At 35.8% G+C, this 21,578-nt stretch overlaps 1 protein-coding gene across 3 annotated transcripts in view; it reads left to right on the top strand.

Moving 5' to 3' along the window:
* LOC149787857 (NEDD8-activating enzyme E1 catalytic subunit-like) overlaps positions 1-21,578 on the top strand; it is a 52,900-nt gene that overhangs the window by 26,687 nt on the left and 4,635 nt on the right. For all 3 annotated transcript variants that reach the window (XM_089974084.1, XM_089974085.1, XM_089974083.1), the window contains exons 11-15: positions 190-243; positions 1,168-1,204; positions 6,188-6,269; positions 11,955-12,055; positions 20,050-20,168. In XM_089974084.1, the coding sequence (XP_089830210.1) occupies positions 190-243; positions 1,168-1,204; positions 6,188-6,269; positions 11,955-12,055; positions 20,050-20,168 (393 nt within the window). The remainder of the gene's footprint in view (positions 1-189; positions 244-1,167; positions 1,205-6,187; positions 6,270-11,954; positions 12,056-20,049; positions 20,169-21,578) is intronic.

The following is a 21,578-nucleotide window of genomic DNA, read 5'->3' as shown; positions in this document are numbered from 1 at the left end:
TATAAGCACACCATTTCCATTAAGGGAATATATTATCTTTGAGAAATGTATAATATAGTTAATGTTTTATTTACAATTACTGATATTGTCAAAAGGTGTTGTGTGAATTGAGTGATTATTAAATTCCTTGGTTTATCATTTGGGAAAGTTTGATAACCTATTGATAACAAATGATTTCTCTTTCTCCAGGTGTAGTGAAAAGAATAATTCCAGCAGTTGCATCCACAAATGCTGTCATAGCAGGTGTGTGAGATATTACTCATTTTAAAACTGTCTTTTGCATCTCTATACTAAAATAACCTAAATACAATTTCAAAATAAAGTGAACTGAATTTAAATCTTCTAGTGAATTTTGTTCCAATAAAAGATACTTGGGATTTATGGAAGACCTTTTTCAGTGTGGATTAGTCATCCTTTCATGTAATTTGGAATTTTGTGTTATTTTCATATGAACTCTTTGTCAAAGTACCCAGCATATATGTAAAACAAAACTGCATTCCCTGGGTTTGTTTAAATGAAACAGCCCTGATCATTTGGTATTAAATATGAATCCATATTTTGTTTTTTTTTACTGGACACATTATAAAGAAAGTTGTCAATGCTGCTAACATCAGTGTTTGCATCATTTTTATCAAACCCATGTTAGTAGAAAAGCCTCACAAAGTTCACTTTTCCAAGGGTAGTAGGAGTGATATTACATGTTTAAATTCTTTTTCCAAAATTTCCTATATTCTCAAACCCTTTATTAGATTCTGTTCATATTTTTGGGTAAATAATTTTTAAGCACAGACAGAGCAAGTTCCCAAAGACTTGGGGGCTAGGTCACAAGATTTATTTCAATGCATTGAGTCAGTATTCACCATGTAAGCCCAGGCCTTTGAGCATTGTGTTATTAAAGATTTATAATACATTTCTGTTGTTGAAAACGCTGTATCTTAATGCGTAATTGTAAGACAACCCTTAGATTAATTGTAAATTGCCAAAAGAGAAGAAAGTTTATCTGCATTGTTATGTACTAGGGATGTTGAACAATAAGAGCTTAACACATCTGCATCATAGAGGTTCTCTCATCATTATCATTTTTAATACTAAGAAGTTGGAATGTGCATGTGTAAATCAATTTTATTGCTGTTGTTTCTATTAAGATTGTTCTTTGGGGAATTTCAGCTGCATGTGCAACAGAGGTATTCAAGATAGCTACAAGGTAATAAGCAAGACATTATTCTACATAATTCTTTCATAAAACCCAAAATATACTGTATATTTAATTATTTTGTTTATTTTCTCATCTTACCAATTAACACAATTAGCATTCATTTTTTTACGGCTTAAACCTTTAATGTACATCAGTCTGGAGGTTGAATGGTCTGATTTGCACAAGGTTTATGCATCAATTCAATAATTTGGTTCCATTTTAAGTTTATTGTAGTTCTTAATGGTGAGAAATTTGTTGTGGACACTGGATGGTTATTAAGTACACTCTATTTTTGCAAGCTGGGATGAAATGGTTGTTTGCCATGGCATTCAAATCAAGGCTAGAATGTGTAAAAATTAGAGGTTCACAATATTACCAATATACTGCTTTACTTTGGTACTTTTATCTGGTCGTGCATTCAGCAATACTTTTTCACCATACTGGTACCTTGGTAGTTTCTATCAATTAGGAATAAATGGAAATTCTTGAGTAATATTGTTACAGATTGAATATTAACAGCATGATTTTATTAAAAAAATTATCAGTTTTTTTGTACAGAATTGTATTTGTCACAAAATAATTTAGAATATTACAAATATGTTTATAGTTATGAGCCTTTAATCCCATCTTTAACACACAAACTGATATGGAGGCAGGTGCAATAGGTGTTTTGTTTTCAGTTAAGAGTTAAGATTCAGCACTTAAAATCAATAAAGTTTTTTTTTGTTTATATTTTTCTTTACTCACATGGTCTTAAACATTTCAGATGTAAAATAAAATTATTTTGGTCTAGCATTAAATTTGTTGAAATTGGTTAATGTGGTAACAATAAAAAATGCAGATAAAATATTAAGATTTTAGCTATTTTTATACCATATTACCAATATATGAATGCTTGTGTTCAAGTTCAAAAGAAGTTGAAAGAAAGCTGAAGAACACCAAACAGTTCATAAAGAGCATCAAGATAAAAGAAGTATAGCCAGTCTTATATATGTTTCTCTTATAACGTGGGGTCAGGCGTGAATCCTATTTTTAAACCAGAAATAATTTAAAAAATCTAATCCCTTTGTGATATATTGTGCATTTTGTCATCGAAAATGGTAGATAGGACCTGGAAATTTCAATCAGCATTATGAAATATCAAGTTTAAAAAGAAGTCCTCAAATTTGCTACATTTTCTTTCCAAAAGACATTCTTAGTACACCTTAATAAACAATATTCAAGGAAATATAGATAAATGAAAATGTCACTTACGCCTAGTGGAGGCAGTACTTTAATAAATAAATACCAATTAAATAATTTTTGTATCAGTTGAAATTTGTTTTCTATCTTTTAGGTCCATTTAAGTGTAATCATTATAAATGCAATTTGTCCTCTTGTAATTAAACATAAAATGTGTCAATCTACCTTAACAGCTATGTCTGCGAGGGTTTCTCTGAGAACTTAATTGTTTTGATATCGGACTAGCGGAAGCATAAGTTAAAAGGCATACAAATCCTACATGCTTTAGAACCAGTGGCCCTGGTCGCATGTCGGGTAACTCATTTCAGTTGATCAATTGAACACCGTTATAAATGTTATTGTGTGTATAATCTAATTAAACTACCTTAAATTAACCTACTCAATCATGACTGTGATTTAAGATAACAAGGCAACTAAGTGAAATGAGTACTTCATAAAAAATAAAGAGCTTTGTTTCACAGAAACAGACCATTGTAGGAGAAATGAGTTTGAAAGAATTCCTGAATTTGCCCGTAGAGATATCCTCAAGTTTCACTATTACTGGCAATGAAATCACGAATGTTTTTGCATACCATGTTGTTTGTTTAAACCAGTTGGAATCATGTTATCAATCTTTCAGATGTTGGACATTTGGGAAAAAAATGTAATTTATACAGAATAACGAACAACTTCGTTGGAAAAAGCGCTTTATTGACAAATATTCTTGATGTAATTATAAAATGAGGATTCACAGCCCAAACCACCACCCCCCACTGCTCAAACCTTCGCATTTCTCAGGATGTCTAGCAGATTTACTTTGGGGTCCCTTGGTAACTCACACCCATGCTTGTTTTGATCTAGACACAAGAAAAATATCATGATGACCATTTATGATGAACCAAGCTCTTATATCCCAAGGTTAGAATTTTATCAAGAAAAACCAAGAGCATCAACTTTAAATCTGTTACAATATTTTGCTATTGCTGGAAACTTTAATAAGTTGGAATTAGTTATTAGATATAAAATTATCGATTTATTGTTTTATCTCATGGAAGCAAGCAGATTTTATTTGTATATAATTATCGATTTATTGTTTTATGTCATGGAAGCAAGCAGATTTTATTTGTGAATACTTTAAGTTTACATACAAAAATAAAACAAATTAAAATTTCTTGAACTAGCCTCAAAATCTTAAATCTTTTAAATCTACTGTTTGCTCTTAAACACATGATGACATGATGTACACCAAGAAATTTCTACTTAATCCAACACAGTTAAGTATGCCATTTCACTAGATCTTTCTGCATGCAGTATTTGACAAACATGCTGTCTTGTAACAATATAGTTTACATGTGTAAACCATATAAATGCAGATATCCTTATGATGTCGGAATGATGTACAGCCCATGTTCTAAAATCCTATTATCAGTACTAGTTATTAACAGAGTAAACAAGTGAATTGACAAATTTTAAAGTGGTGTGAATTGAGAGTTCAAAATAAAAAAAATGTAAAAATAAAACCAAAACTCCATCCTACACTCTACTTATCAATGCTGACACAACTTAAAGTGTTTTCTTGGAAGAAGTTAAATTGCTACTGCTTAAAATAAAGTAGATCTTCAAACACTAGCAGGTGGAGCCAATCAAGCATGACATCAGTATTGATGTGCAATATTTATTATATTTAATAATTTTATTGATTTTCAAATGTTGAGTGCTTGATTCACTCAACGAGAACTCACTGTCTTGCATGAACTTTCTTTTAAAATTTAACAAAGTAAGAAATACATGATTTAAAAATGATATGTAACATGACAGGTATGCGCTTAAGAAGTGCACACATAGCGATAACTTATTTTTAACGTAATCTGATTCCAAAGTTTGAAGTCTGCTCTAATATTCCTCCTTTTAGGTGAAGCCTTGATAACAATAAATTGGACTAGTTCAAAGTAAAGCATATTCCAGTGTATATTATAAAAAAATTTCAACTGTACTATTCAAAATTTTAAATGACTTCACATTGCAACCACAAGATACAGAGCATATATTTACAAATGGTAGGGACACTGTTACAAACAATGGATGCATAGTCTGAACTGCAAAGATGCTTTAATCCTGTGAATAAAGTAATGATTTGTTTCATATTTATTTTCTACATTCATTCTCTCAGCTGTGTAATGATGGCTACGTGTGCAAAGACTTAATTTTTGTAGCACTGGCTATCATAAACATATTTGTTATAAAAGGCATCAAGAGGTGTCATTATGCAGTAAAGGGATTGGTGTCAAATGGTGTCATTATATAGTAAAGGGATTGGTGTCAAACGGTGTCATTATGCAGTAAAGGGATTGGTGTCAAATGGTGTCATTATGCAGTAAAGGGAATGGATTAATTGTGCAGTAAATGGATTGGTGTCAAACAGTGTCATTATGCAGTAAGGGGATTGGTGTCATTATGCACTAAAGGGAATGGTGTCATTGTGCAGTAAAGGGATTGGTGTCAAACAGTGTCATTGTGCAGTAAAGTGATTGGTGTCAAACGGTGTCATTATGCAGTAAAGGGATCTGTGTCAAATGGTGTCATTGTGCAGTAAAGGGATTGGTGTCAAATGGTGTCATTATGTAGTAAAGGGATTGGTGTCAGACAGTGTCATTGTGCAGTAATGGGATTGGTGTCAAACAGTGTCATTATGCAGTAATGGGATTGGTGTCAAATGGTGTCATTGTGCAGTAAAGTGATTGGTGTCAAACAGTGTCATTGTGCAGTAAAACATTGGTGTCAAACATTGTCATTATGCAGTAAAGGGATTGGTGTCAAACAGTATCATTGTGCAGTAAACAGTTAAATATCTTAGACTCTGGTGGCTAGTAGGTGGTGTGCAAGCATGGAATTCTCTAGATGGCAATCATCTTTGTACCAAAAGCAGGTCATGGTCCCATGTGATGGAGTGTTGGGCATAAGCCAGTTTTGCAGGCACTTTCATTTTGAATAGTGAACTAACATACAATCGATTATTATTTTTTAAGACTATGAACATTTTGTATCTATGATTCCTTGGAGTCTTCACAAATCAATGATTCCTAGAACTTTTCACACCTTGCTGATTCCTTGGAATCTTCACATATCAATGATTCCTAGAAGTCTTCCAGTATCAGTGATTCCTAGGAGTCTTCACATATCAATGATTCCTAGAAGTCTTCCAGTATCAGTGATTCCTAGGAGTCTTCACATATCAATGATTCCTAGAAGTCTTCCAGTATCAGTGATTCCTAGGAGTCTTCACATATCAGTGAATCCTAGGAGTCTTCACATATCAGTGAATCCTAGGAGACACATATCAATGATCTAGTTATGACAATGCAGCAGAGAAATTAATTTTCAGTGTCTCTACCACTTGTAAATGTATGCTATGCATCTTATGATTGCAACATATATTGCATCTTTTTATGATTTTTTTTTAGATCACATAAGATGCAATTTAATAAAATGATGATTTTTAACATATCTGAATTATTGTTTGCATACCATACCAATTACATTAAAATCTTAATTATCCATCATTTGGTTCTTCAGAAGTTTTTAGTCATACAGAGTAAAGTGGTTTGCCTTGGTTACAAGATTTATGCATCATAAATTTATCGTGTGTAAAAAAATACCAACTATTTGGACAAAATCTGTACCTTTATAAGGATGAATAATTTAATAATTTATGTTTTACTGTAACTAATGTGAATACTACTATATTACCTTTTTCTTATATTCTATTTCCAGCTGTTACCTACCTCTTAGTAATTATATGAACTTCAATGATACCGAGGGAATATACACTTATACTTTTGAAGCAGAGAAAAAGGTAAAGCATACATTATTTAGATGAAAACTGTATCACAAAGCAAACTTTTAAAAAATAATAATTGACACTAACATGCACACACACACACACACACACACCTACATACATATATATTCAGTTTATATTTGATATTTTGAAACCTGCAGATAGATAATTTAAACATGATTTGTGAGAGAAAATTCAAAGATTGTTTTATATTTTTGCCCCGTCACTGCGTGCCCATGGGAATTTCAGTTTGGTCCGGTATCTCTGTAGGTCCATTCTAATAGGTATATTAACTATGATTGCACTGCATGCCATGGGGAATTTCAGTCCAGTCTGTCTGTAGGTCCATTCTAATAGGTATATTAACTATGATTGCTCTGCATGCCAAGGAGAATTTCAGTTTGGTCCGGTCTGTCTGTAGGTCCATTCTAATAGGTATATTAACTATGATTGCACTGTATGCCAAGGGGAATTTTAGTCCAGTCTGTCTGTAGGTCCATTCTAATAGGTATATTAACTATGATTGCTCTGCATGCCAAGGGGAATTTCAGTTTGGTCCGGTCTGTCTGTAGGTCCATTCTAATAGGTATATTAACTATGATTGCACTGCATGCCAAGGGGAATTTCAGTCCAGTCTGTCTGTAGGTCCATTCTAATAGGTATATTAACTATGATTGCACTGCATGCTAAGTTAGAATTTCAGTTTGGTCCAGTCTGTCTGTAGGTGCATTCTAATAGACATGCTGGATTACAGAAAAGCTACTTGATGTTTACTAATGAAATTTAAAGGAATGATTTTAATCTGACCAGATTAGGTTTTCATGCCGCTGAAGAAAATGGAATCAATTTTTCATCTCTTCAGACTTAACATTTTTGGTAAAAACCTCGCTAATTCTGTTAAGACATGCCTAACATGTTGCAAGTAATTTTCAGATACAACATGTAGTGTTTATGCCTCATAGTCGGAAAGTATCTGGTCGACTGAACTGAGAAAGGTTATGAAGAGCAAAGAGAGACTTGAGTCAAGAGAATCAGAATGCGATGTACTGATTTTACATCCTAAAATGTTGTCAGTGGCCAGCATTTTGGGGGATGCAATGGTGGTTCTCCTCCAACCCCAATCAAAAGCAATGCAAACAATGCGGCTTGTGACCAATACGTCAGGTCAGCTTGAGAAGAAGAACAAAATGTTGCATTGATGCTGGTCCCCCATTCTTCACAGATGAGGCTACTAGTGCAAGAGGCAACATCACAGTTCATGGCCTTGGGTAAATTTGCCCCTGTCCTGTTTCATGATTATCAAATGGCAGCTTGGAGTTATTGGGAGACTGTCTTCCCTTTATTAGGCAACTCCTTGGGCATATGTTTCCCAGCATGTCTGAGCTTGGCTTTTGGGCTTGGAAGTCTAGGTGAATGTGGTGCATATATCAGACTTTGATGAAATATTTTGATTAGCTTTCCAGTCATCACCCTTTCCATGCCATTGCTGTTTTGCAGGATAATAGAGGAGGAAAGAAGCAGGCATCACAGGGACTGCCTGTCCAACTTGCATTGCCATTTGCACCAGCTTTCAGGCCAGATGGTTCTCAATAGCCAATGAGAGATAACCATTTGCTAAAGGACAAGAGGCTAAACATGGCACAAGGGCAAACATTTTCAACCACAGTCCAAGTTTATTTGGCAGCAGACACATATCTGGAGGCAGTTTATTAAAGGGTATAGAATCGAGGCATTCACCAATATCATCAACAGCATTGTAACACTGTTTCAGCCTATCTTACCAACAGTGACTGTGTCATATTGTCATATCCCAATAGCATCCTCCAAAACACAAAGAAAGTTTATCCTTGTTAAAGGGCAAAAGTAGTCTTCAGCCCTTTTGACTATTTTTGGGCTTCTAGTCAGATGCGACAAGTTGGATTTCATTACATCCCAGCATTTTGTCCACCTGAGCATGGAGATTTTTTATCGACCTCAGCTTATTATGCCTTCCCAAAGTATGTGTTGCATGGATTATCAGGCTAGTGGAGTTGATCCTGAAAAAGCTAGTGGATTTCTGCAAGGGAGATTCCACAACTAGTCAGCCTGCTCCAAGCCACACACAAATTTTTATATCCTTTGCATATAGCTCTCCTGGCCCACTGGTACCCCTTTTTCTGGCTGACTGAATCAACATATGGGGATCTCAACCAAAATAGTATTCTTCCTGCAATAGTGATACAACAAATGATGGTTCTTGGCAGGAACTCCTGGAAAATCTCCAACCAGAGTGTAGGATCTTTTGTATGGTTGAGGGACCCACATGTTACCTAGCTTCACAATGGTCATTAGCAAGTGAAGGCAGGAAGACTTAACACTTGAAATCAACCATTTAGAAATGTAGGCCATAGCAAACTCATTTTATTTTTGGAATGCAAGGTAGTCCTCATTACGTGGACAATGCTGAATTGGTGTCTTACCTCTTAATTGGGGCAACAAAATCACAAGATGTATACATCTTAGTAGCATGGCAGGCTAAATGTTTTGGCCAATTTATTGTTGAGAAGGAGCAAGATCTTTCATACAGACTAGTGTGTTCATCTTTAATTTTTCAGTGAATTTGCACACTGTGGGGCATCCAATGATTGCAAATGTCTCACCTTCATCTTCCCTATTCCTGACAAAGCAATATGGAGTACTTTAGACAGTACAAAGGCAAATTAATTCTGATAGCCCCATTAACATGAGACAAGTCCTGCATAAGTGATCTGCTCAGTCTAGCAGTAGACATTCTCAGGAAAATAAGCCCCATGACACAACCTGACAAACTGCAGTCTGGGGTGTATCACCCATGCCTGCGTAGTCTACTCCTTCATATCTGACTCTTCTCAGGAGAGCTCTGTACAGAAAAGAATTAAAACCTTCAGTCATAAAGAGAATCTTATGAGCTAGAAAGCCCTCCACCTTAAAGATATTCTTGAGATCAAGTAAGAATTCTCAGAGAGACATGCTTTTATATAGTCCAGTATTACTGGACTAAGACTTTTTTTTAAAATGATAACTTTGTTAGCGGGATGGTGCAAAACCGTGACATTTGGTCAGTATGTTTGTAAGCACATTTAGATGACTGGTTTAGATTTTGAGGCCACCAAAGCCATTTTTCTAGTTTCTTACAAACTTTTGGGTGTAAACATTGTTAGCAGGATATGACCCAAACCACTTGACTTAGACAAATTAAATTTAATTTCATGTTTGTATGCATATGTAGATAACCTTGTTAGATTTTTGATGCAATAAGGCATTTTTTGAAGTTTTTTCATAAATTGTTTCATTCATTGATTTTAAATTCTTTTGCTGGCAACATGGGCATGTGTGTTTGCAAACACGAATGTAGTTCCCACTTTCTTGAAATGAATATAAATTAATTTTGAACATGCAAGTCAAAGCAAATAGGTATTTGTTGAAATACATTGCTTCTCACATTCTATTAATTCAAAACCAGATGGAAAACCCTGCCCACTGTGGGTTTTGCATCTCTATTGTGCCTTATTTTTTTCATTTTGCAGTATTGCTGTACTTAGGTGTGCTGGTTCCTCTATCTCACAAAATACGTATAATGTTCTATTGAATAGCCTGCTGCTTTAAAGCATTTTTAACAGTGTAGATAAATGCATAGATTGAATCAGCTTTGCACAGTATGTTTTTGTTGAGCCTTGGTTAATGTAAAGTAAGTCATTGCAGTCACTTTTCTGGCATTGACCGCAACAACATCTTGTTATGGTTTCAGATTAAAAATATTATTTGCATATGTTTCCTAAACTTTCTGATAGAATCTCAAAAGACTGACATGAATTATTATAAAATTCAGACAGTTTATTCAGCAACATGCTTTCTTGCCCCTTGTATCTTACAGTCAAGGTCACAGCCTAAGAAAATTTGTGTTATGGATTTAGTAAAGTTTTTTCATTTATAGTTACGTCCTAAACCATTTAAAGGATTTTCTTCATAATTGGGATGAATTGCTATGCAACAAAAATTTATTCTATGACCCATGCTTGCCCTTTGACCTTTAAGTCATGGTCACAGTCATGGAAAATTTGTATTTATATTTTGCTTTAAGTCTCCTGAGGGGACCTGGTGGGCTGAGTGGTCTAAGGCACTCGCCTTTACAGATCACTCACATTTCACCCATGCCCATGTGGATTCAAGTCTTGGCTCAGCCAGCATCAGTATGCGAGAAAATTTGCCATTTATTTCCTGTGAAGGTTCCACCCGTGCCATTAGGGTTCTCAACCACCTCACACCTGTCAGGCCAGGTGTTGGAGAAGGAAGTAGTCTGAACATTTGATATTGTGGTAAATAAAGTTTACTCTTTATTTTCATGGACTTTTGTCCAAAGGCTTCAGACTTGGAGGACTAAAAAAGATTCTTTCAAGTCAGTAGAGATTTTCAGGGCAGCATCACATTCAGACTTGTTGCCTCTGCATTCTATAATGGTCCAGTAGCTGTCATTTAAGTTTTTCAGGGAAAAGAGCTGACCAGGCAACAAATGAGGTTGTCTGTCCCTGCATCTGCTCCTTGACCACTGGTCTCAGCATTTATCTATAGAGTCCACTTGCCAGCTTGGCCCCTTAAGCCTTTGAACACTGGCATTACAAGTGTGGATTTTGGCTGGGACCTGGGCTTACCTCCTGGTTAAGATCTTGAAGGAATTGGTTCTTAAGGCCCATACTCTTGTCAGAATCATCTAACAGCCTTCGTTAGTCTCTTGAAGGAAGAATCTTTGTCTCCAACAGCAATTTAGTGGAGGCTGTAACATGGACATCGAGGCATGTGCTTTCTATGTCCATGGCACTTTCTGTGGAGCTGGTCCACCTCTCTATCAACTCTGCTGAACTACAGCAAGAACCTCTAAGGTCTGCTTCTCATAAGGCTGAGATTCTTTTTTGGCTTCATCTCCTCTGTGACATTTCAGGATTTTACCTTCTATAGCACCAGAGCGAAGGCATTTTACTTTGGGCCCAGTTGTAACAGCACAAAGAATGGCCCTACTATCTACCAGCACAATAGTTAACACTCCTACCACAAGAGAAAATACTGGCAAGTTCAGCAGTGCAGTAATGGCATTACTATATTGCTGTTATTAAAATATAGTTTGATGGATGGAGTGGGTTGGGGGTGGTCAAACTAATTTTAATTATGTAGTACTTACCTGCCATTATTGCAAAGATTCCCTCCTCCCTCCCCATTCTGATGCCTTAATGTACTATGGGTCCTTTTCAGTGAGGCAGAGGCTTCCACATGGACATAGTAGTCAGACTGGAACTGTATTATTGCTTTTCAGTCTGTTTGATTTCGATTTTTAACAGTTTTAAGTGTTCTAGAACTTTCCACACTAATTAAGGAATAGAATTAGGTTGGGTATGGGGGCTTGCATTCCAGAAAAGGTAAGCAATGCAATAGTTATAGGTATATATTACATAATTTTCAATTAGTTTTAAACTTCATGTTTGGTCAAATGAAATTTGGTGGGCAAATATGCTTATGTAGATTATTTATTTTATATATTTTAAGTTGTTACAACAATATATACATTTTATGCACATCTTAAAACTTTTGGGACTGTGATTGTTGAAATGCATTTTACAAGTAAGTATGCACAATATAATTTGTAAGATAGTGTAACGTCTGAAAATTTACACATTTTTGTTTGCATTTCAGGAGAACTGCGTGGCATGTAGCAGCATTCCACAAACATTTGCCTTTTCTGAAACGGACAAGTTGAAGGATATTATAGATTACCTTATTGAGAGTCCAGCTTAGTAAGATTAATTCAATTTGAACCATCCATATGCTTCCCTTTCTCCTTCCCCACCTACCTACAACCTACCTAAGCTCCTACTCACAAACCTACCTACCTACTTACCTTTCTACCTACCTACGTAACCAACCACCCACAACTACCTACCAACTCATATTTCTCAATCAAATACATTACTTGATCACATTATATTGGATAACTTTCTTTGCTACCTCAGAATCCAGCCCTCCCAGAAAGACAATATATGTATCTCTATATATTATATAGACAATGGGAAATAACTCTTACAGGTTAACCCCTTCATTATACTTAATGTACCAGTTTTTGTTTTCACTGTCATGCTGTACAAATGCGCTACATAGAATCAATTTAATCTTATGCATAAATTTCAGATCATCCATCTTTTATTTACAATGGTATAAAGTACATCCAACATTTTAGTAAATTCCAGTGAATTTTGCAATTATGATACCTTTCATTTTGTTGCAAGTGATTTTGATTTGCTGCAATCACTTCATTGAAGAATTTGTTTCGTGCTGTATTTATCAACTATTACACTTCTAAGTTTTTTCAGTAACATGATGTATATTTTTTCAATTTATATATATTTGTTTTACATACTTGTTTGTTCCTTTCCTTCATTACAAAGATGACAACCTAGTGCAAGAAGTGAAAAAAAAAATTAGATCGTGGAAGATGACATGAGACATATCTATGCATACAGTTGCTCATACTTTGTTGCAAATACACTTGGTCTGTCACTTTTGCTAAGCACCTAGCTATAAAGTCATGTATAAGCTATAATCTACCTGTCTTGGGAATATTACCATGGCCTTGTGTTTGATGTCTAAAGATTGCTGCAGGGTTAGTGTTGAACTCTTACACAAGGTTACCATGACCAGCCAGAGACCAGAAACTTGATGCGGCAAAGGCAACCAGTCATGTCACTTAACAAAGGCTTGCTGTTATCATGCCTGTATGTTAAAGGTCAGTTCAAAGATCAAAACGAAAGTCCACTGGGTGAACGGGGCGTGTTCTTATCTGTCCCCACATCGAGGGACATTGTCTACTAAGTTTGATTGGATCAGTGCACAGCGATATCCAATCAAAATTGAGATAGAGGGCATGATTACAGACTCAAATGATACTTTCTGAAATTGTAAGAGTAATTTAGTATTCACCTGGAAGGATTGCAGATCAATAGGGTTTACTCCCAAGAAAGAAGCCACGCCACTCATAATCTAGCAGCAGAACTTAGAGGTAGATTCTAAGGAAAGACAAAGCTTCGAAAAGGTTAGTAAGATATTTGCTCAATTTTTGCAGAATATTATGGCATCATAATTGTCAGTATTTGTAGTACACACACTTAATTCCTAGGATCATTTAGTATGTAGAATTACCTTTGTAGTGTTTCATTTACATGTGTATTTGAGAAATGGGCTTGAGCCTTACTTAGAGAATTAATAGATGCGAGGCGGAATTATGTTGATTTTTAGCTTGTGGTCACAATTTATATCGTAATTCGCTATTAGGTTACTTCATAGTAAACGAGTGTATTTATTAATGCATTATGTTAGAATTTATGCATGCTTGAATTGTTCATTTGGAAACATGGTTGAAGTATGTAAGATTAGTTACTATGGATGTATGCATATATCAGAGCATGGATATTTGAATATCTGCATACTTTGTACGAGTTGTAAGGTAAAGAAATGCATCTGATTATTGTGGTATTGTTTAGTATAATGGGATTAGGAATGTGTACTGATGTGACAGAATTTATTGATGTATGTATAAGAAGTAATTGATACCATGCTGTATTATGATGTTTCTTTTATCATACAAGAACGTATGGGTATCTCGATGTGAACAAATGCATGACTGAAGAAATTTAATAGCCGTTATCTGATGATAGGCTGTGTGTAGTGTGAGATGGTTAGGGAAGAAGATTGTACTGTCCTTGTCTAATCACAGGAAGCTGTTTATGGGAGGGAAAACTTTGGTTCCAAGCCGTCAAGAGTTGGAGACAGAATTGAGACTGTAGCCGAGACAGTGGAAGTTGACAGAAGTGTAGTCATGGGGAGAAAGGGGAGGAGAAGGAGTCTAGAGAAAGTCAAGGGGGAGGAGGAGAAAGAATTTGGAGAAAGGTCGGAGAGGAAGAGGAGAAGGAATTAGGAGATATAAGAGAGAGAAAGGATACAACAGATGAGTAGAAATACAAAGACAGATGGAAATCAATCTCACACGGCTTATCAAGTGATGCCATAGGCTTATTAAAGGGTTGAGCAGAAGGAGTGTAATTGGAAATTTGAGTCATTTGATTATTGGATTGTTATTAAATTGTTATTCATTGAATTTCAACCTTTTTTTTTGTATATTTAACCAACTAAACATCGGATTGCTGACTGGGGGCTCAGGGAGTTACATTTATCTTTCACTAAATTTAACTTCCAACAAAATAGAACCTGGGTATGACTTCTGTAATAGTTTAAATAAATTATTGGGACCACCCCACCCCAACCATATAGTTTGTCACATGGTCCAACATTTTCAAAATGCAACTCATGGGGGAGGGGGGCAAAAATGAGCATGCTCCATTACATCATAGCAAGACTATTTACATGCACCTCACATCCAAATTATTGGTTAGTCTCATTGGCTATGTTAAGATGCCCTCTACACCCCCAATACAAAATTATTGATTAGTCTTATTGGCTATGTTAAGATGCCCTCTACACCCCCAGTACAAAATTATTGATTAGTCTCATTGGCTATGTTAAGATGCCCTCTACACCCCCAGTACAAAATTATTGATTAGTCTCATTGGCTATGTTAAGATGCCCTCTACACCCCCAGTACAAACTTATTGGTTAGTCTCATCGGCTATGTTAAGATGCCCTCTACACCCCCAGTACAAAATTATTGATTAGTCTCATTGGCTATGTTAAGATGCCTTCTACACCCCCAGTACAAACTTATTGGTTAGTCTCATCGGCTATGTTAAGATGCCCTCTACACCCCCAGTACAAAATTATTGATTAGTCTCATTGGCTATGTTAAGATGCCTTCTACACCCCCAGTACAAAATTATTGATTAGTCTCATTGGCTATGTTAAGATGCCCTCTACACCCCCAGTACAAAATTATTGATTAGTCTTATTGGCTATGTTAAGATGCCCTCTACACCCCCAGTACAAACTTATTGGTTAGTCTTATTGGCTATGTTAAGATGCCCTCTACACCCCCAGTACAAACTTATTGGTTAATCTTATTGGCTATGTTAAGATGCCCTCTACACCCCCAGTACAAACTTATTGGTTAATCTTATTGGCTATGTTAAGATGCCCTCTACACCTCCAGTACAAAATTATTGATTAGTCTTATTGGCTATGTTAAGATGCCCTCTACACCCGCAGTACAAACTTATTGGTTAGTCTCATCGGCTATGTTAAGATGCCCTCTACATCCCCAGTACAAAATTATTGATTAGTCTCATTGGCTATGTTAAGATGCCCTCTACACCCTCAGTACAAAAGCAGAATCAGCACTAGAACATACTGTATCTGTAAATACAGTAGAAATGTTGATTTGTTCCACAAATGATGTCGAGAGGTCTTCCCAACCCCTGATGAAGATGCATAATAGTGCCAGAATATATAAATGTATCCATGAATACAGTAGAATTCATTGATTAGTCTCAGGGGTGATGGCAGGATGCCCTCTCCTAACCAGATGCAGAAACAGTGCCAGATCATAATGTCCCTGAATACAATAGAAAGCACATGTGATTCCAGTCAGCCTTGGAATCACACATGATCAGTATATAAATAGAAGTTTTTGTTGTAAACATGTCAGAGAGTAGGATATATTGTAATTCCTGTGGGAATAAGCCTGGAACCATGCTAATGAGGTGTGAGGGCTCACCCAAAAAAAATGATTACCATTTCCATGAGGATTTGCTATCATTTACCACACTTGTGCACGAAAACATTAAGAAAATAAGCTGGACATGAAAATTTGCAATTTGACCAATACAGTACAAACATGTGGTCCGCACCAATATGGTACAGATGGAAGGTCTATACCAAAGAACAGGTCCAACTGTATGAGTGAGCTGTATATTGGCAAGTGGGCTAACCAACTGACCAGACAAACCATCCCTATGAAATTCATAGTGAATCAGCATTACTTATAGAGTTGTCCAACAAAGCAAAACTGGTCTTGCTGGACCAGCATTCCATAATGTGATCATACTAATACATAGTATTTCCCGTTGATGAAGGTGATGAAAAGGAAATTACAGAACATTCCAATCAGACACGGGATTGGATGGAATTTAGTTCATGGCAATGATATAAGGTTCTGTCTCTGTATGAATGCCTTCCTCCACCTTCAATCTAGGTGTCATTAAAATCAAGATACATGCCAACTCTGGTTGAATTCCAGCAATCCTTGATAAAATACTGCTGTGGAACCCAAAGTCTGGAGGATAATCAGGAGCCACAACTTCAGTATTTGGAATGATAGAAATCAATTTACCAAAAAGTTCAATGCTTTGGTGGATGTAGATGATGATCATCATTCATAATCATGCCATAGTTGTTAAAGATTGCAAACACTACCAGGCATAACTTGGAGCATTCTTGATGCCTGCAGTGCAAGAGCTTCTTTATAGTGAGCCATTTGCAAGCAAGTTTCTCATCCCTCTGGAAAAAGTCATGTACAGTGATATTTTATCCACATATACCTTGTCTACTTGTTGATAAAGTGCACAGACATCAAAAAATTAGGAACATTGTGTCAGCTTCAATCCTACTTGACTTCATGCATCTTACATTTTTTTTTCCTCTAGCCCAAAAGGTCACTAATGATCATTGCTGTTTATATATGTGCTCCATCCCTTTCATTTCTCCACTTTTGTTAAGGCATCAAATTGAGGAGGTGAAAAAGCAAGCAGTATAAGAGTTGCCCTTTAACCTTCAGCTTAATCTTCTATCTTGGCATGACTCTGTTAGGGTGTGTGCTAGAGCTATGACTGTTGTTACAAGAGAATTAGCAGTGGTAGTTCGCAACAATGACAGTTTTTTTTATTTTAGCAAAGTGAACTATACATGGTCATATGCCCATATTTGTACAGGCAGACAGTTTCTCCTTCCCCAGGCCTTCCTTCATTTGCCACTGGTACACTGTCACCTTCTGGCAACCATCCTGAGACTACTCCCTCCCTTTTCATCAGATTTGGAGCAACCATCTATGAAAACGATGGGCAATCCAAACCATGCCAGAGAGTCTCTGGATTTTGTTATCTGAACCACTCCACTTTCATCATCCTACCTTCGTGAAGGCACTCCAGAGTAATTCCATTGGGGGGTGGGTGTAATTCATGTACAAGAAAATCTATGTTTTTCGTGTGCTTGCAATGAGCTGTGTAAATAGTACAAACACCGAATGCACAGGACTCCTTCTTCTTCAGAATATTTCTTGTTAGGAGGTCCAACAGCAATTGAGACCTGTTATAGAGATGCGATAAGTACATGATGAGTCTTGAAATGTATGACACATACTTCCATATACCAATTTATACAGCCCCAATCTAAGTTCTTGGTCCCTCACTAAGAGTTCAGGTCATTGACTGCAGAGACAGCAACATTCCTGCATGATACACAACAAAATCATTCAGTAAGTTTTGGTTTTGGTTGACAACAAACGAGTTTGCTTTCCTCATTGTGGGTTTGATAATCACTGTAGATAAATCAGAACTTGTCCCTTCTCAACTTTTTGTCCATCTAAGTAACAATAATCAACTTGGCATCTGCCAAATAAATCAACTTGGCATCTACCAAATAAATCAACTTGGCATCTACCAAATAAATCGAAAGAATCCTTGATACATCAGAGAAGGCACCAGCCAAGATAAAGTCACACCTTCAGTAAGATGTTAGACCAGTCATATCCCAGTTCAGGGTGTCCTCATGGAGAAGATGGCATTCCTGAATGACATACTACAAAACTATTCAAAAAGTATGCTTTTTGGTTCATGACATGAACAACCTTACTTTCCTTTTACACAGAGAAGTCTGACCTTATCCCCTCTCAACATTTTGTGCATCTTGATGTAAACTTGGTACTCCCAAATGCATCAGAAGTATTGATCATGTACCAGAGAAAGCATCAAACAAGACATTGTAGGCGAAAAAGTTTCTTACAGATCCTTGGCCTACTCGGTGTGGGGTTGGACTTGTTACAGTGTCATTTTATTACTTGACCTGCGATGGTCAGTGGCATGTGGATGCTTCAGGAAAAGGCTTCTCATATCGACCTCTTGGAAATGACATCTATTTTGAATGCCTTCCACACATTGGTGGAACATAACCATGAAACTTGGTCTGATAATGTTGGAAAATAGTTGTGGTAATGTAACTCTGCAAGAGGGAAATTTATCACAAGGCCTTTGCCTTAGTTAGGAATACCTTCATGGGTATTCCCAGTATCAGGTAATATACAAGTTCAACACATTCCTGCTTGACTCAATGACCCAGCTAACTCATTATCAAGGTAAGGCAACTACTTCATTTAGAGTTGTCAATCCAGAAACCTAATAGGTCTGTGTCCTTTGGGTTTGTCTGATGCTTGACATTTCTATTTCATTTTTCCCCAACCCCAGAAGCATATTTTATGCATGCTCTTTTAATCAGCTGGGAGACAGTATGGACCTACACCTTCCCTACATCAGTTGTGATTATGATGATAATTAGGTAACTGAGGGGCACAGATGTATCCAGACGAGTCATAGTGACCTCCACTACACTAAGTAGTGGAGGTCACCACTAATTCATCCATGTCCAAAGAAACTCCTCTTTCACTCCTCATTCCTGACCAAAATTGAGTTTGGAGCTTCAAACTTGGAGAGGATCGCAACACCTGAAGATCTTCCAATTTAAGGACATGCAAGGGAAAATATGTGTTGTCAGTGACTGTTATTACATCAGTGATGTTACACCACTCTAAGCACGCATTTCCAAATAGCAAACTACTTTCTTTTTCTCTTTTAAGAAAAGAAGTTAGCACCTATCACAGTTAAAGATACTGTTCCATGATCTCAGACATATTCAGACCTAAAGAGATGATTCTGACCGCAGAAAGCTAATCTCCAACTTGCAGTCCAATTCTGACATATCCAGGCCACACCCAAATTAAATCTTTCCTGAGTTTTGAGCCAGTGTCTCTTTCCCCACCCCTCAGGTAATTGAAGTAGCTATTATACATGATTTACATTAACTGATACATCTGGGTATAATGGCGACCACCTAGCAAGTACAAAGTGGAATTAGTCTGTAACAGTTGCTTCCCTTTCCCTATAGTACATGTAGACATGTAGATGTTTTTCATCTTTCTTGGAGGGCTGGATTTGGAGGTAGCAGAGAAAGTTATTTTAATGTAATATGATCTGGTAAGTATTATCAAAGTAACATAATTTGCTTAAAAATATGATTTTTATATTTATATGTACTCCAGGGTCACTTGTTAAAATATATATATATATATATATATATATATATATATATATATATATATATATATATATAAATTTCATATCATTTTCTGATGAATACTAAAAAAATGTTGGAATCGTTCTTGTGAAATAATACTTCCACATTTGAATCTTCAGATGGATTTGTTTTGTAAATTGATACATAAGTGACAAAGGCATCTTAAAAACAGCATGCCTAAATATTGATCTTTTGATTACAGTTTCAAAACTAGCTGCAAGAATAACAGGAATCTCTGCATTATCATGGTGAATTTCAACATCTAAATGTTTAAATGCAAAATATTTAACAAATAATTTGTACTTTTATAAGTAAAATGCTATCAACCAGACTTCATTCTTTGAAGAAAAACAAAAGCCAATAGATGGTATAAAAAAGACTTGGAGTACTTTGTTGAAAATACTGTGCAACTGTTTCATTATACACAATTATTTCCCCTTTTCAGTCAAATGAAATCTCCAGGCATAACGACAAGTGTGAATGGCAAGAATAAAACTCTTTACATGCAGACGGTTAAATCTATTGAGGAAAAGACAAGAGAAAATTTAAAGAAAACATTGAAAGGTAATTATTCTCAGGATATCTTTTCTTTCCTATCTTGAACTTCATTTGATGTATTGAAAGGGCTGCCATGTTGTGGCTGAAGAATTACAGTCAGAAATATATAAATAAATTGTTCCTGTCCAGCCTTTACAAATGGTGGTCTTTTGATTGTATCAGACTTGCTTAGTGCTTAACAGGTTTTGTTGCAAAAGTTATCGTTTGCATCCAGCCACTTAAGGAAGTTAACATGTGAATTGTTGCAGATTATATTGAATGGTTTATGGAATTCATTGCACACAAATTCTTTTAATAGGTTGCAAGAAATAAATTTATAAGATTTAACAGAAGAACAGTTTGAAGGATTTCCAAGGAAAATCTCAAAGTTTCTTATTATAAAGTGTATAATATGGTTGGACAACTCTTAATTTTGCCCTATCTCTTCATTTTTAATAAATGAATGATTGTCTTCAGTGTGACAATGAGAACTCTCACAAATAAGATGGATAGTGTGGACTTGTATTTTTGTTTTCAGGACCTGAATAGTATAAACTGACTTTTTTGTACCAGCTTATCTTGATTTTTGTATCCATTCATTCTAATAAGGAAAAAGACATCTTCTAGAACACTTGTACACCATCTTTTTCAGTCAGATAGTGTTATAAAAATTGGTTCAGTTGTAATTATTACTTTCCTTTGGAAAATGCAGTATTGGTGGTGCTATCTTGAAGGACAATGTCACCACTCAATATTTCATGTTGTCATCACACTTTCCCTTCTGCTCTATAACTTTAAGTAATTTGAGATTAAGGGATGAAGTTTAGTAAATAAGTACATCAGTGCAGGTTGTGGCATATACTACATTAGGAGTCCTATCTTCAAGGTCAGGGTTTCAGCTCAGTGTTTAGGTTTTCATTTTCAATTGTTTTTGTTATGTAAAAGAAGTTTAAGATTAAGCAGTGCAACTTGGTGTGCATGTATGATATAGAAAGTAAGTTGTGTACCACAATGGGGTCATGTCTTCAAGGTTGGTATCATGGTATTATATGTGGAATTTTTCTTACTTTCCTTTCCATTTTATAATTTTAGAGCCATTTGGATTGATATTCGGTGTAATTATAATTGATGTATTGAAAGGGCTGCCCTGTTGTGGCTGAAGAATTACAGTCAGAAATATATAAATAAATTAAAGGTGTTCACTTACCACAGTGGCAGTCCTTTCTTCAGGGTCAAGGTCACAGGTCAATAGTTTAGATTTCAGTCACATTTGCCCATCTGCTTTCTAACTTAAGAACAATTTGTGATAAAAGGATAAAGTTTGATATACTTATATATTGTCACAAGAAAATATGTTGCTTTGCATGTTTTAAGTTGTATCTTCAAGACCAAGGCCTCAGATCAATACTTTAAGGTTTCTTTTGTTTCTGCTTCATA

The sequence above is a fragment of the Sinohyriopsis cumingii genome, chromosome 11 (assembly GCF_028554795.1).
Source record: "Sinohyriopsis cumingii isolate HCF-2022 chromosome 11, ASM2855479v2, whole genome shotgun sequence".
Taxonomy (NCBI): domain Eukaryota; kingdom Metazoa; phylum Mollusca; class Bivalvia; order Unionida; family Unionidae; genus Sinohyriopsis; species Sinohyriopsis cumingii.
Note: the sequence above shows the minus strand (reverse complement) of the source record. Positions and strands in the feature narration are given on the sequence as shown.